At 52.4% G+C, this 14,063-nt stretch overlaps 1 protein-coding gene across 3 annotated transcripts in view; it reads left to right on the forward strand.

Moving 5' to 3' along the window:
* atl1 (atlastin GTPase 1) overlaps positions 1 to 14,063 on the forward strand; it is a 107,575-nt gene that overhangs the window by 48,657 nt on the left and 44,855 nt on the right. For all 3 annotated transcript variants that reach the window (XM_038778391.1, XM_038778377.1, XM_038778385.1), the window contains exon 3: positions 10,798 to 10,932. In XM_038778391.1, coding sequence (XP_038634319.1) covers positions 10,798 to 10,932 — 135 coding nt within the window. The remainder of the gene's footprint in view (positions 1 to 10,797; positions 10,933 to 14,063) is intronic.

The following is a 14,063-nucleotide window of genomic DNA, read 5'->3' on the forward strand; positions in this document are numbered from 1 at the left end:
GATGAAGCCATTGGCTAGCAGTCAGAAATCGCAATCCCAACTGAGTTTTCCACCTCCCCTTGACTCGATACTTGCAAACAAAGCAACCTTGTATTTGCAGAAAGCTGCTCGAGAAACTCGGCTTGTATGACACATCTTTGGAATGTTTTTTGTCATATTAACAACTCAACATAGGATTCTGGCTTAAATGCAAAAAAGGACACACTGTGATCATGTCATATTTATGTACATGAATGCTGATAAAATAATTAGAGACTATTTTATTAAGTGGAATTTGAATAAGTGATTAGAGAAGTTTCATAAGGGCAGCACGGTGGCGCAGTGGGCTAGCCCTGCAGCCTCACGGCGCCGAGCTCCCAGGTTCGATCCTGGCTCTGGGTCACTGTCTGTGAGGAGTTGCACATTCTCCCCATGTTTGCGTGGGTTTCGCCCCACAAACCAAAGACGTGCAGGCTAGGTGGATTGGCCACGCTAAATTGCCCCTTAATTGGAAAAATTGAATTGGGTACTCTAAATTTATATTAAAAAAACGAAGTTTCATGAAATATTATTCAACCCTTAAAGCTTGTTACAGAGAAAAAAAGGTTTGCTTTTGGACAAATTATAATCCCCTTTCACTGAACCTAGACAGTTTTATATGTTTACAGCTCATTGGCTACAATGCCATGATTACTAAAAACAGTAGTAGTTAAGAATTCAAACATCGTTCTCTGTTTGGGAAACTAAGTGTTCCCTGATGTGTTGGGTATACTGGGTCTGCGAGGACTGCGTTTACCATAGCAGTGAGAGAGACAGGCTTCCAACACTTAAAGAAATGCAACTCTATTTTATTGAACTCTTAACTATTAAACATACTTTAACTGTGGGTTGACGCTATGCTGAGTTGACTGGAGACCTGAGGCTAACCTGACCAGACTATCTTACTCCCACATGGTGGATGTTCTAGTTGTTGCTCACAGGCTCTGACTGTCTCAGAGGCTGCATCCCAAGAGAGCGGGAAAACTAGTGCCCTCTGGCTTTATAGTGGCTGTGTCCTGTCTGGTGATTGGCTGCTGTGTTCTGTGTGTTCATTGGTCATCCTGTGTGTCAATCAATGTCTATCTGTGCACCATCATATACTTGTCTGTATATTATGACATTCCCGACGGGGCAGTATAGCAGGTGATTCGCATTTCCATTGGGGGCCCTATTCGGTAAGTGAGTTAGGACATGCAAATGATCCAGCACTCTGCTAACGCAAATTCAGAGCAATTCCCGGCCCAGCGGGCATTGCAATCACTGGGGCCAGAGTTTGTGCCAAACGCCTGCCAGCTGGAGCTGATTTTAAGCGCCCCACTTACCACACACTCACTGCAGCCACGAAGATGGCTCCGAGAAGACAGAGCCCCCGTGTTTGGGAGTCCAAGTTGGAGGTACAGCTCTGTGCCAGTGATGAGAGGAGGGACACCCTCTTCCCCAGGGTGGGCCACAGACTCAAGCCTGCTTTCCTGAACGGTGCCTGGGAGGTGGTGGCAGAGGCAGTCAGCACTGACAGCCACACCAGGAGGAGACAGTTTATGATTCTAAGGGCGGGGCTCACTGGTGAGGCCTCTGCCCCCGAGAGGGGCAGTGTGCAAGGGTGGGCTCCAAAGGCTGCGGTGCAGGTGTCCTTTGGTTGGGATACACCATGTGGAGGGACTTGCGATCTTGGACCGAGCAGTTGCCATACCAGGCTGTGATGCAGCCGGATAGGATGCTCTCTATCGCACATCTGTGGAAGTTTGTGAGAGTTGATGCAGACATGCCAAATTTCTTTATCTTCCGTAGGAAGTAGAGACGTTGTTGGGCTTTCTTGACTGTTGCATCAACGTGAATGGACCAGGACAGACTGTTGGTGATGGTGACCCCCAGGAACTTAAAGCTATCGACCATCTCCACTTCGGAGCCATTGATGCAGGCAGGAGTGTGTGTCGTGCTACGCTTCCTGAAGTCGATGATCAGTTCCTTTGTCTTTCTGACATTTAGAGCGAGGTTGTTTTCAGAACACCATGCAACCAAGTGATTTATTTCCCTCCTGTAGTCTGATTCATCGTTGTTTGAGAAGCGGCCCGCCACAGTCGTATCATCCGCATATTATATATTGAGTTGGAGTTAAATCTTGCCACACAGTCATGTGTGTATAGGGAGTTCAGTAGAGGACTGAGCACACCTCCTTGCGGGGCTCCGGTGTTGAGGATTGTTGTGGAGGAGATGCTGTTGCCTATCCTGACAGATTGTGGTCTGTTAATGAGGAAGTTGAGGATCCAGCTGCACAGGGAGGGGTCAAGTCCAAGATTGCTGAGTTTGGTTATTAGTCTTGGGATAATGGTGTTGAAGGTGGAGCTGTAGTCTATGAACAGCAGTCTTACATAGGTGTCCTTGGTGTCGAGGTGTTCGAGTGTTGATTGCAGAGCCAGTGACATAGCGTCTGCTGTGGACCGGTTGCGGTGATAGGCAAACTGCAGTGGATCGAGATCGTCTGGGAGGCTGGCAGTGATCCGTCTCATGACTAGCCGCTCGAAGCATTTCATGATAACAGACGTTATGGCCACCGTTCGGTAGTCATTGAGATAGGCTATCTTGTTCTTCTTTGGTATTATGGTGGTCTTCTTGAAGGAAGTCAGCTCTGGGGTAGGTGTGATGTAGTAACAGCGGGATGGAGCTGTCGATGGGTGATTGATGTTTGAGGGAGGCAGCAGTGCTTGAAGGTCCCCTTAGCCCAACCAAATAAAAGTTAAAAGTTCCCTCTGTGGCTTTGTGGGTATCTTCCTACAGTCCCTTCCAGACTGCTCACGAGGCTGTTCACTTACTGGTTAAAAAAAAGGCAGAATGTGCGTGGTGCACACTATTCCCATTTGTACGTTAAAGTTAGAAATAGGGTCCAACAATTGGCGTGAGACCCTAATTTGGACATTTATTGGCTTTATCGGCCTGTTTTGCATTCACTACCTGGCCCACCTGAAAGTTACTTTAGGTGGACTTTGGATGATGGAGGTGTGCGACTGAATCATAATTGACAGCTGCTCATTTTTCAGAGAGACAGCAGTTAAAAAGTAAAAATTTGGGTTGCTTCGAAACCAACCCTGATATTAAACTTACCTTCATTTGCGATGACTTCCGGTGGCGGCAATGCGGAGCTAAGCCGCACATTCGGCAGCTCCCGCTGAAAACGGACTTTGGGGCTCTTTTCAGGGCCCCCAACGGAGCTGTGTCGGCAAATCCCGACGTGGGAAGAGGACAGGAGTCGACCCCTACGGTCCTATGGTCCGGACCAGGAGTGGGGTAAGTAGAAAAACGGAGAAAGCACCCCATAAAAAGCGGGGGAAGGAAGACAAAATGGCGGCCGGCAGAGACCCGGAGGACTGGAGGCAGTGGGCTCAGGAGCAGCAGGCGACTCTGCTGCGCTGCTTCCAGGAGCTTAAGTTGGAGCTGCTGGAGTCGCTGAAGGTAACCAACAAGGAACTGATGGAGACCCAGACAGCCCAGGGGGCTGTGATCCGGGAGCTGCAGCAGCAGGCCTCCGAAAGGGAGGATGAGGCCGTGACCGTGGCGGGGAAGGTGGAGATGCACGAGGCGCTCCATAAAAGATGGCAGGAGCGGTTCGAGGAGCTGGACAACCGGTCAAGGAGGAAGAATTTGCGGATCCTGGGCCTCACGGAGGGGCTGGAGGGGTCGGACCTGGCGGCCTATGTGGCGGTTATGTTAAACTCGCTGATGGGGGCTGGGTCCTTCCAGGGGCCCCTGGAGTTAGAGGGGGCCCACAGAATTCTGGCTAGGAGGCCCAAGTCGAATGAGCCGCCGCAGGCGGTATTAGTGCGGTTTCATCGGTTCGTGGATCGTGGGTGTGTGCTCCGGTGGGCCAAGAAGGAGCGGAGCAGCAAGTGGGAGAACATGGAGGTGCGGATCTTCCAGGACTGGAGTGCGGAGGTGGCGAGGCGGAGGGCCGGGTTTAACCGGACGAAGGCGGTGCTCCATAGACGGAGTGTGAAGTTCGGCATGTTGCAGCCGGCTCGTCTGTGGGTCACCTATAAGGATCGGCACCATTATTTTGAGTCCCCGGAGGAGGCGTGGGCCTTTCTGCAGGCCGAGAAATTGGACTCAAACTGAGGGTCTAAGATGGGGGATATTGTATAATACTGTATTTGTATTTGCTTGGTTTAATGTAAGATGTGGGTTGGCCTTAGGGTGGGTGGGGTGATGTCGATTTGTCTTTTCTGTATGGGTTTTTCTGTAGGGGTCTGGTGGACGGGTTCGGGCAGGGGGGTAAACGGGGAGCTGGTGGGGGGGGACTGACAATGGGAGTTGCCCTAGAGGAGGCGGGGCTGGGCAGGGCGAAAGCGCGGGCTTTCTGCGGGTTTCCCGCGCTGGGAGATGGTGGGGGCGGGGTCGGGGCTGAGAAGCGCGGGTCGTTGCTGGCTGTTTTCTTTTCCCGAGCGGGGGGGGGAGAGGACCCATTGACGGGCACGATGGAGGAGGGGTAGTCCCACGTGGGGAGGAGTCGAAGGTAGGGCGGGAGTCGCCAGGATCAGCAGAAGTTAGCTGGCTCACGGGAGTGCTATGGAGGGAGGGGCGCGGCTAGGAGGGGTCCTAGCCTGGGGGGGGGGGGGGGGGGGGGGGGGGGTACTGGGTTGCTGCTGAAACGGTCAGAAGGAGCTGGAGGACGCAGGGGGTGCCGGAGGGGGGGGGAGTTGCCGCTGTGGGAAACTGGCAGAGCGGGGGACGCTGGCCGGTGGTGGGCAAGGGATGGGGTATGGCTAATCGGCAGGGAAGGGGGGCAGGGAGCCCTCTGATCCGGCTGATAACCTGGAATGTGAGGGGGCTGAATGGGCCGGTCAAATGGGCCCGGGTATTTGCACACCTGAAGGGGCTGAAGGCGGATGTGGCCATGCTCCAGGAGACACACCTGAGAGTTGTGGACCAGGTTCGGCTGAGGAAGGGATGGGTGGGCCAAGTATTTCACTCAGGGCTGGATGAGAAGAGTAGGGGGGTGGCGATTCTGGTGGGGAAGAAGGTGTCGTTTGAGGCATTAAATGTGGTTGCTGACAGTGGCGGGAGGTATGTGATGGTGAGTGGTAAGCTGCAGGGGGAGCGGGTGGTGTTGGTGAATGTTTACGCCCCAAATTGGGACGATGCGGGCTTTACGCGGCGCATGTTGGGCCGCATTCCGGACCTGCAGGTGGGGGGCCTGATCATGGGGGGGGACTTCAACACGGTATTGGATCCCCCATTGGATCGATCCAAGTCCCGGACGGGTAGGAGGCCGGCGGCGGCTAAGATGTTGAGGGGATTTATGGGCCAGATTGGGGGGGTGGATCCCTGGAGGTTTGCGAGGCCAAGGGCCAGGGAATACTCGTTTTTCTCCCACGTACATAAGGCCTACTCGAGGATTGATTTTTTTGTCCTGAGCAGGGGGTTGGTTTCGAGGGTGGAGGATGTGGAATACTCCGCCATTGCCATTTCAGATCAAGGCCCCACTGGGTGGACCTTAGGCTGGGGGAAGAGAGGGACCAACGTCCGCTCTGGCGCATGGAGGTGGGGCTGCTGGCAGATGAGGAGGTGGCCGAGAGGGTTCGGGGGTGTATCGAGAGGTACCTTGAGGCCAATGACAACGGGGAGGTCCAAGTGGGGACGGTCTGGGAGGCATTGAAGGCGGTGATGAGGGGGGAATTGATCTCCATCCGAACCCATAGGGAGAGGGGGGAGCAAAGGGAGAGGGAGAGACTGATAGGGGAGATGGTGCGGGTGGATAGGAGATATGCGGAGGTTCCAGAGGAGGGATTGCTGGGGGAGAGGCGTAGCCTTCAGGCCAGATTCGACCTATTGACTACCAGAAAGGCGGAAGCTCAGTGGAGGAAAGCACAGGGGGCGGTGTATGAGTATGGGGAGAAGGCGAGCAGGATGCTGGCACACCAGCTCCGAAAGCGGGATGCGGCCAGGGAGATTGGGGGAGTGATGGATAAGGCTGGGAAGGTGGTGCGGAGGGGAGTAGATGTTAATGGGGTCTTCAGAGACTTCTATGGGGAACTGTACCGGTCGGAACCCCCGGTGGAGGGGGATGGAATGGGGCGCTTCTTGGACAAGCTGTGATTCCCGAGGGTGGAGGTGGAGCAGGTGGAGGGACTGGGGGCGCCGATCGAGCTGGAGGAGGTGATCAAAGGGATAGGGAGCATGCAGTCGGGGAAGGCGCCGGGGCCGGACGGGTTTCCAGCGGAATTTTATAAAAGGTATTTGGACCTGTTGGGCCCCCTGTTGGTCCGGACCTTTAACGAGGCAAGGGAGGGGGGGGCTTTGCCCCCAACTATGTCACAGGCGCTGATTTCCTTGATCCTGAAGCGGGACAAGGACCCTCTGCAGTGCGGGTCATATAGGCCGATTTCGCTGCTGAACGGCGATGCTAAGCTGCTGGCAAAGATCCTGGCCACTAGAATAGAGGATTGCGTGCCCGGGATCATTCATGAAGACCAGACGGGGTTTGTGAAGGGAAGGCAGTTGAATACGAACGTGCGAAGGCTCCTCAATGTCATTATGATGCCGGCCATGGAAGGGGAGGCGGAGATAGTGGTGGCATTGGATGCGGAGAAGGCCTTTGATAGGGTTGAGTGGGGGTATTTGTGGGAGGTGTTGGAGAGGTTTGGGTTTGGGGAGGGGTTTATCCGTTGGGTGAGGCTGCTCTACGAGGCCCCGATGGCGAGTGTAGCCACAAATAGGAGGAGGTCGGAGTACTTTCGGCTGTACCGGGGGACGAGACATGGGTGCCCCCTGTCCCCCTTGCTCTTCGCGTTGGCGATTGAGCCCCTGGCCATGGCATTGAGGGAGTCAGGGAACTGGAGGGGCCTGGTGCGGGGTGGGGAGGAGCATCGAGTGTCGCTGTATGCGGACGACCTGTTGCTGTATGTGGCGGACCCGGTGGGGGGGATGCCGGAGGTGATGAGGTTTCTTAGTGAATTCGGGGGTTTCTCTGGGTATAAGTTGAACCTGGGCAAGTGTGAGTTGTTTGTGGTGCATCCGGTGGATCAAGAGGAGGGGATTGGTAGGCTCCCACTGAAGCAGGCAGGAAAGAGCTTCAGGTACCTAGGGGTCCAGGTGGCTGGGAGCTGGGGGGCCCTGCACAAGCTCAACCTCACAAGGCTGGTGGAGCAGATGGAGGAGGAGTTTAAGAGGTGGGATATGTTACCGCTGTCACTGGCGGGGAGGGTGCAGTCCGTTAAGATGACGGTGCTCCCGAGGTTTTTGTTCCTGTTCCAGTGCCTCCCGGGGAACATGTTTAGGTACATGGAGGTGAGGGCGTTTGCCAGGCAGCAGGTGGAGGGGTTCCCCTTGCTGCCCCCACGAGGGGTGCGGGATCGGTTGCTCTCGGGGGTGTGGGTTGGAGGAGGGAGGATTTCGGACATATACCGGGTGATGCAGGAGGTAGACGAGGCCTCGGTGGAAGAACTGAAGGGTAAATGGGAAGAGGAGCTGGGTGAGGAAATTGAGGAGGGGACGTGGGCGGATGCCCTGGAGAGAGTGAATTCCTCCTCTTCCTGTGCGAGGCTTAGCCTCATACAGTTCAAGGTGCTGCATAGGGCCCACATGACTGGGACGAGGATGAGTAGGTTTTTCTGGGGCGAGGACAGGTGTGCTAGGTGCTCGGGGAGCCCAGCGAACCACGCCCATATGTTTTGGGCGTGCCCAGCGCTGGGGGAGTTTTGGAAGGGGGTAGCAAGGACGGTGTCGAGGGTGGTGGGATCCAGGGTCAAGCCAGGCTGGGGACTCGCAATTTTTGGGGTTGCAGTGGAGCCGGGAGTGCAGGAGGCGAAAGAGGCCGGTGTTCTGGCCGTTGCGTCCCTAGTAGCCCGGCGAAAGATCTTGCTCCAATGGAAGGATGCGAGGCCCCCAAGCGTGGAGGCCTGGATCAATGATATGGCGGGGTTCATTAAATTGGAGAAGGTGAAATTTGCCCTGAGGGGATCAGTACAAGGGTTCTTTAGGCGGTGGCAGCCTTTCCTGGACTTCCTGGTGGAACGGTAGGGAAATAGGCCGGCAGCAGCAGCAACCCGGGGGGGGGATCGGTGGGAGGGAGAACTGTGTACATGGGTTTGTGGGATGTGGCGGGTGTTATCTCTTTCCCTTTTGTTGTTTGGGTGTTCTTTTGTTTTTTTCTTTTGTTTGTAGTTGCTTTTGAAGTTGGGTGGGTGTTGTTCTTGGGGTGTTACCGCGGTTGTTTTGCTAATAGAGTTGAGATGTTTATATTTTGTAAAAATTTCAATAAAAATTATTTAAAAAAAAAACTTACCTTCGTTTGCTTGCTGCCTGCCACGAGACTCTGCACCTGTATCAGTTGCCTTATGACTCTCTGAGCTCACATAAGAGCTGATATTTTTAGAATTTCATTTCATGTGCCCTTTTTTCATCCTGTTTCTTTTCTACTGGGATTAGTACACAAAAATTGACGTCTTTGTGATGCTTTAAACCAAACTTACCGTAACGAGTAAATAAAGTTTCCACAAATTCACTCATTAATAAAAAAAATGGTGAAGTAACTCTTAAATTTAAAATGGTGTGGTAAACATTTAAACAAAAATATGTAAATCCCGTTCCTGTTTTTTTAATGCATGGGATGAGCATTGTTAAGGTCAGCATTTGTTGCTCAGCTTCAGTTTCCCATGAGAAGGTGGTGGAGAACTATCTCTTTCAATCACTGCAGTCCATGTGCTGCAGATACCCTGACAGTGCAGTTGGGAAGGGAGTTCCAGTTTTTTGACCTGATGACAGTGAAGTGATATAATTCCAAGTCAGGAAGGTGAGTGCCTTGGAGGGGAACCTGAGGGTGGTGGTGTTCTCATGCATCTGATGCCCTTGTCCTTCGAAGTGGAATGGGATATTTGAGGAGTCTTCTCTGGTTAGATATTTAATTGCCCACCATGATACATGACCAAATGTGCCCGACTGCAGAACTTTGACCTGATTTGTTAATTGCAAAATAGCTTTGCTCTATTGCGTGTCGTTTAGCATGTACAAAGGCCTGTTCTGCAGCTTCACCAGGTATGTCTTTTTAGGTATGCCCGGTGATGTGCCGGACATGCTCTCTTGCATTGCACATTGAACCAAGCCAGGTAATGGTAGAATGAGTTAAATGCTGGGCCATACCCACTGCACATTGAACTACCTTTGCCCATTCAAAATGGACCTTGAGGAGTGCAACTTTGGAAAATTGGATCTGGACTTTATATATTTTTGCATATAAAACCTTAATCGGACTGTGTCACAAATACACTGATTTGCTCTTCTACCTACCATGGATATGCCCAAAACTCAATCGCAACCTATTGCCATCCATTGCTATGCATGTTGAGCTCCCAATTCAATTCTCACTACCCACTAGCTGGAGAGTGGAAAATCCCAGCAGGCGTGCTTTGCTGCACCAGAAGCAGTGGCCAAGGGACCCCAAAGAGGCCAATTGTTTTGTAAATGTGACCAACTGTCCTGCTAAAGGCATTGACCAAGACTCAAGAACATAGAACATAGAACAGTACAGCACAGAACAGGCCCTTCAGCCCTCGATGTTGTGCCGAGCAATGATCACCCTACTCAAACCCACGTATCCACCCTATACCCTTAACCCAACAACCCCCCTCACCTTACTTTTTAGGATACTACGGGCAATTTAGCATGGCCAATCCACCTAACCCGCACATCTTTGGACTGTGGGAGGAAACCGGAGCACCCGGAGAAAACCCACGCACACACGGGGAGGACATGCAGACCCCACACAGACAGTGACCCAGCCGGGAATCGAACCTGGGACCCTGGAGCTGTGAAGCATTTATGCTAACCACCATGCTACCGTGCTGCCCACGTGCCTACTCAGCAAGTAACTCAGGCTGACTGGAGGAAGATTGTATCACTGCAAACCATTTTCCACAGAATTGTAGAGGCAGGAGGTATTTAATTCCTTTGACTATCCCCCATCTAACATACTTTTGAATTCAGGAGTAATTTGAATTTTGACTGGAATTGTATTTGCAATGGCGACAATCCAAAAGATTACATGGGGTGCGATCGAATGGCCTCATTGCACATGGTTCAGTTACATTTCCTGAGAAGACTCTCACAAGATTCGCTTGAAACACCTCGCAAGATCTAACGAGATCTCATGAGATGTTGCAATCTGGATCTCGCCCTCACTGGGCCAGATTCAGATTTACATATTTAAGTGAGCATTTAGGCTCAATTAAATATGTTGGCACCTGATGCTCCTGAGGCCTGGGAATGAACGCACAAACGTGGACCAGGCGTAATGGCACTTGGGGGGAGTTGGCCTCCTAGGCCATTGGAGGCCCCTGTGTGGTCTAGACGGATGGTACCCTGACAGTCCTGCCACCCGGGCACTTGGCAGTGCCTTTGTGGAGCCAGCTGATCACCCTGACAGTGCCACCGTGGCACTGGCAGGGGTGCTGCCAGCGTGCCAGGCTGCCAGTGTCAAGGTGTCCGGTTGCCAGAGTGCCTGTGCCAGGGATCGGGAACTAGGGTGCCTTGTCCTTATAAGGTGTGGGGGGGGAGGGGCTCAAGGCATGTCTAACAGGTAAGTTACAGGGATGATGGGTGGGTGCAAGCTTGTCAGTGTAGGAAGCACTGTTTCACTCGACCAAAAATAAGCAAAATCCTGTTTGTCAGCGGGAGCGCCGAGAAACACCCACCCTAAACATGCCCAAAGCGGGACTCTTGTTTTTTTCGCATTAAATCGTGCTCATGATACTCGTATAAAAATGTTATGTTTTTTTTCTCTCTCTTCTTTAGGATTGCAATGCCTGGATGGGTCACTGTGATGAGCCTTTGACTGGCTTCTCCTGGCGTGGAGGATCAGAGAGAGAAACAACTGGTATTCAGATATGGAGTGAAGTGTTTCTGGTCGACAAACCTAATGGAGAGAAGGTGAGAACAGATGAACAAAATAAAGAATTACATCGAATTTACAGCACAGGAGCAGGTCATTTGTCCCACCTTGCCTGAGCAGGTCTTTATAATCCACATGAGCCTCCTTCCCACCTCTCTACAGGATTGGGTAGCGTGACAGCTTCAGATAGTGTGGTGATTGGAAAACTGATTTGGGGTGTGTGGCTCACTTATAAAGTAAATGCTTCACTTTTTGGGGAAGTTTAATTTGCGGATTGAATCGAGCCATAGTACAGAACATTACATGTTTTACCCCCCTCCTTGGTGTGAAGAAGCCTTGATTCAAGAGCGGCATGTTCATAGATTACAGAAGTTCAACTTTATTAAGGATATGAGCTGTGAATGGTCAAAGTCAGAAGCACAGAAAATGCAGGAAAGGGTCGGCCGACCATGATCTGCAAAGGGCAGATTCATGATTCGGGTGGGGCAGATGAGTTCTAAGAGTTTTCATTCCAACATAAAATGTTAAGAGCAATCGGGATAACGGAAAAGTAATCAGAATTAATAATTGCATTGTTATTTTTGGTGTTTTTATAACCAATGGGTTGTGGGAAATATTAATTGAATCTCTTATTGAATCATTTATGTAAGCAGAGATACAGGCCTGAATTTTTCATATGTTGGAGGTCCCAGAAACGAGTGTGAACCTTGCTGCGGTCGGCACCAAAGTGCAATTTCACGCTGGCTTGCCAATTAACAGGTAGCCAGCATGAAACTAGTGCTGGGAAAGGCTCCGTGCTCAGCCGGGAGGGGTGCGGACTGGCACTTCCAATGTGCTCTCTCAGGGGGACAGCTTCTGCGGAGTTGTCTCAGGGAGCTGCTGACCCGTTAAAAATAAATTACAATGATAAAACTATCCAAAAAGTGTCTGGGCAGCACATTCAAGCACAAACCTCAGTATGCAGGCACTTTTTTAAAAGTAGGTTTATTGAGGTTTTATGTTTTGACAAACGATGCAACAAAATCACAAGACTGATGCAGCTCAGTAAGTAAAAATAGGCTCAGCGAACATGAATACAGCGGGAGAACAGGAGAACAGCAGTATAGCTAGCTCAATAGGGTCACTAAACATAACTTGATGCCTCTATAAAGCCCAACTAGAGAACAAGAGATAAATAGGATAAGGCCACGAAAACATCGGAGGGGGGGGGGGGGCGAATCTCCCCAAAAATAACTGAGGGCACGATTCTCTGGCAAGCTATCTAAGCTGCTCGCTTCCTGGTGCTTGGCCCAGTGAGGCCGGCAATGCGATTCAACGTTAATTGGTCACTTTTAGTTTAGATGGGCAGCAACGTCGGCGCAGGCTTGGAGGGCCGAAGGGCCTGTTCCTGTGCTGTACTTTTCTTTGTTTTTTGTTCTTTGTTAACAAGGCCTCACGGGCTTCTCGCCGCAAATGAAGGCTCACCAGCTGATCAGCCAGGACCACGCGCTCTAGCACCCACTCACAAGGTCGAGCAGCACTTAAGCTGCATTTGCTCAGCCAGCTCGCAACAATGGCGCCGAGGAGACCAGCCCCAAGATTCGGGGACACAGACCTGGGGAGGCTGCTAGACGCAGTGGAGGCCAGAAGGGACGTCCTGTTCCCCTGAGGGTCTGGGAGAGTCAGCCGCAAGGCAGCCAGTGCTGCCTGGGATGAGGTGACGGCAGCTGTCAGCTCAGGGAGTGTGACCAGGAGGATTAGCCTCCAGTGCCATAAGAAGGTCAATGACCTACACCGGGCAGCACGAGTGAGTAGACACCAACCCCCCACCCTCAAGGGAGCATCCACCTCCCAACTCCCCATGCGACCCCCAACCCTCACTCCACCCCCACTCCTTCAAACACCCCCCCAACCCTTCATACACCCCCTCCCACCACTCTGAACCACCCACATGGCTAACAATGCCCCTCTGTGTCCACTCAGGAAAAGCTCTCCCATAATCGTCGGGAGAGGGCCCAGACTGGCGGAGGGGTGCCGGATCCAACTGCAGTCGGGGCACAGCTGTTATCCAGACGCTTCACCAGTGCAGATACACACAGCTCAGTGGGAAATGTTAGTGGACAGGCTTCGGGGGCACAATCTGGTGAGAACTGCGCTGCTGATGATGCACATCAGGTGGAGGCAGGAACCCCCAGGCAAGACAGCAGTCTGAGCAGTCTGATTGAGACGATAGGGTACAGCCGGGATATTCAGGGGAAGATTTCAGTGTCACTCCAGCAGATGCATAGCTGATTGGAGGAATCACAGAGGCTACGGACGCAGGGGTCGGCGCCGGCAATGCGTGGCACCGAGGCCAACACTGCAAGGGTGGCAACCGCAGTGGAAAGCCTGGTGCACTGTATGGGTAGCATTAGTGAAGGAGTCCAAGGCGTCGTGCAGTTGGTGACGGCCTCGGCAGAATGTCCGACCTCGCTGGGGGATGTCACCCAGTACCAGGCCGACCTTTATGAGGTTCTGCAGGACATGACCTACTTACAGATGGGCAGACCGAGGCTTGTCCCAGTTGCAGGTGGGCATTGCCGAGGCTCTGCAGAGCATGTCCCAGTCACTGAGGAGCATCGCTGAGGGCGTTGACCTGGTGGTGCGAACTATGGGGAACCACCAGGCCTGGCAGAGCCAGATGATGCAGGGGCAGTCGAGGCATTCACCCTCTGCGGCACCTCGCACTATAGTCCCTCGTCCAGCGCCACCCCATCACTTCCTCCCACTCATGTTACTCCTCTCCATGGACACCCTACCCTCCACAATCCTCCCGTAAATTGCCGAGACAACCCACCAACCCACCACTTACAGCACCACCTCCAGCAACGCGGAGATTGGCACCATCGGGAAGGTCGGTAAACCTTCCTCACAAAGTCCAGCACCTGCATATATCTAAACCCATCCCCTCGCACCAATCCCATACTTCTCTCCCCTCTCCTCTAAACTCGCAAATCTTCCCGCTAGGAACAAATCCTTCATTTCCTTAATCTCCCTCAAGTCCCATTCCCAAAGCCTCACATCCATCCTCGTCGATACAAACATATGATTCCCCCTAATCAGCATCCTCCGAACCCAGACCCCAGCTTAAAGTGTTGTCTGAATTGTCTCCAAATCTTCAACATAGCCACCACCACCGGATTCACTGAGT

Source organism: Scyliorhinus canicula, chromosome 2 (assembly GCF_902713615.1).
Source record: "Scyliorhinus canicula chromosome 2, sScyCan1.1, whole genome shotgun sequence".
In the NCBI taxonomy this organism is placed as follows: Eukaryota; Metazoa; Chordata; class Chondrichthyes; order Carcharhiniformes; family Scyliorhinidae; genus Scyliorhinus; species Scyliorhinus canicula.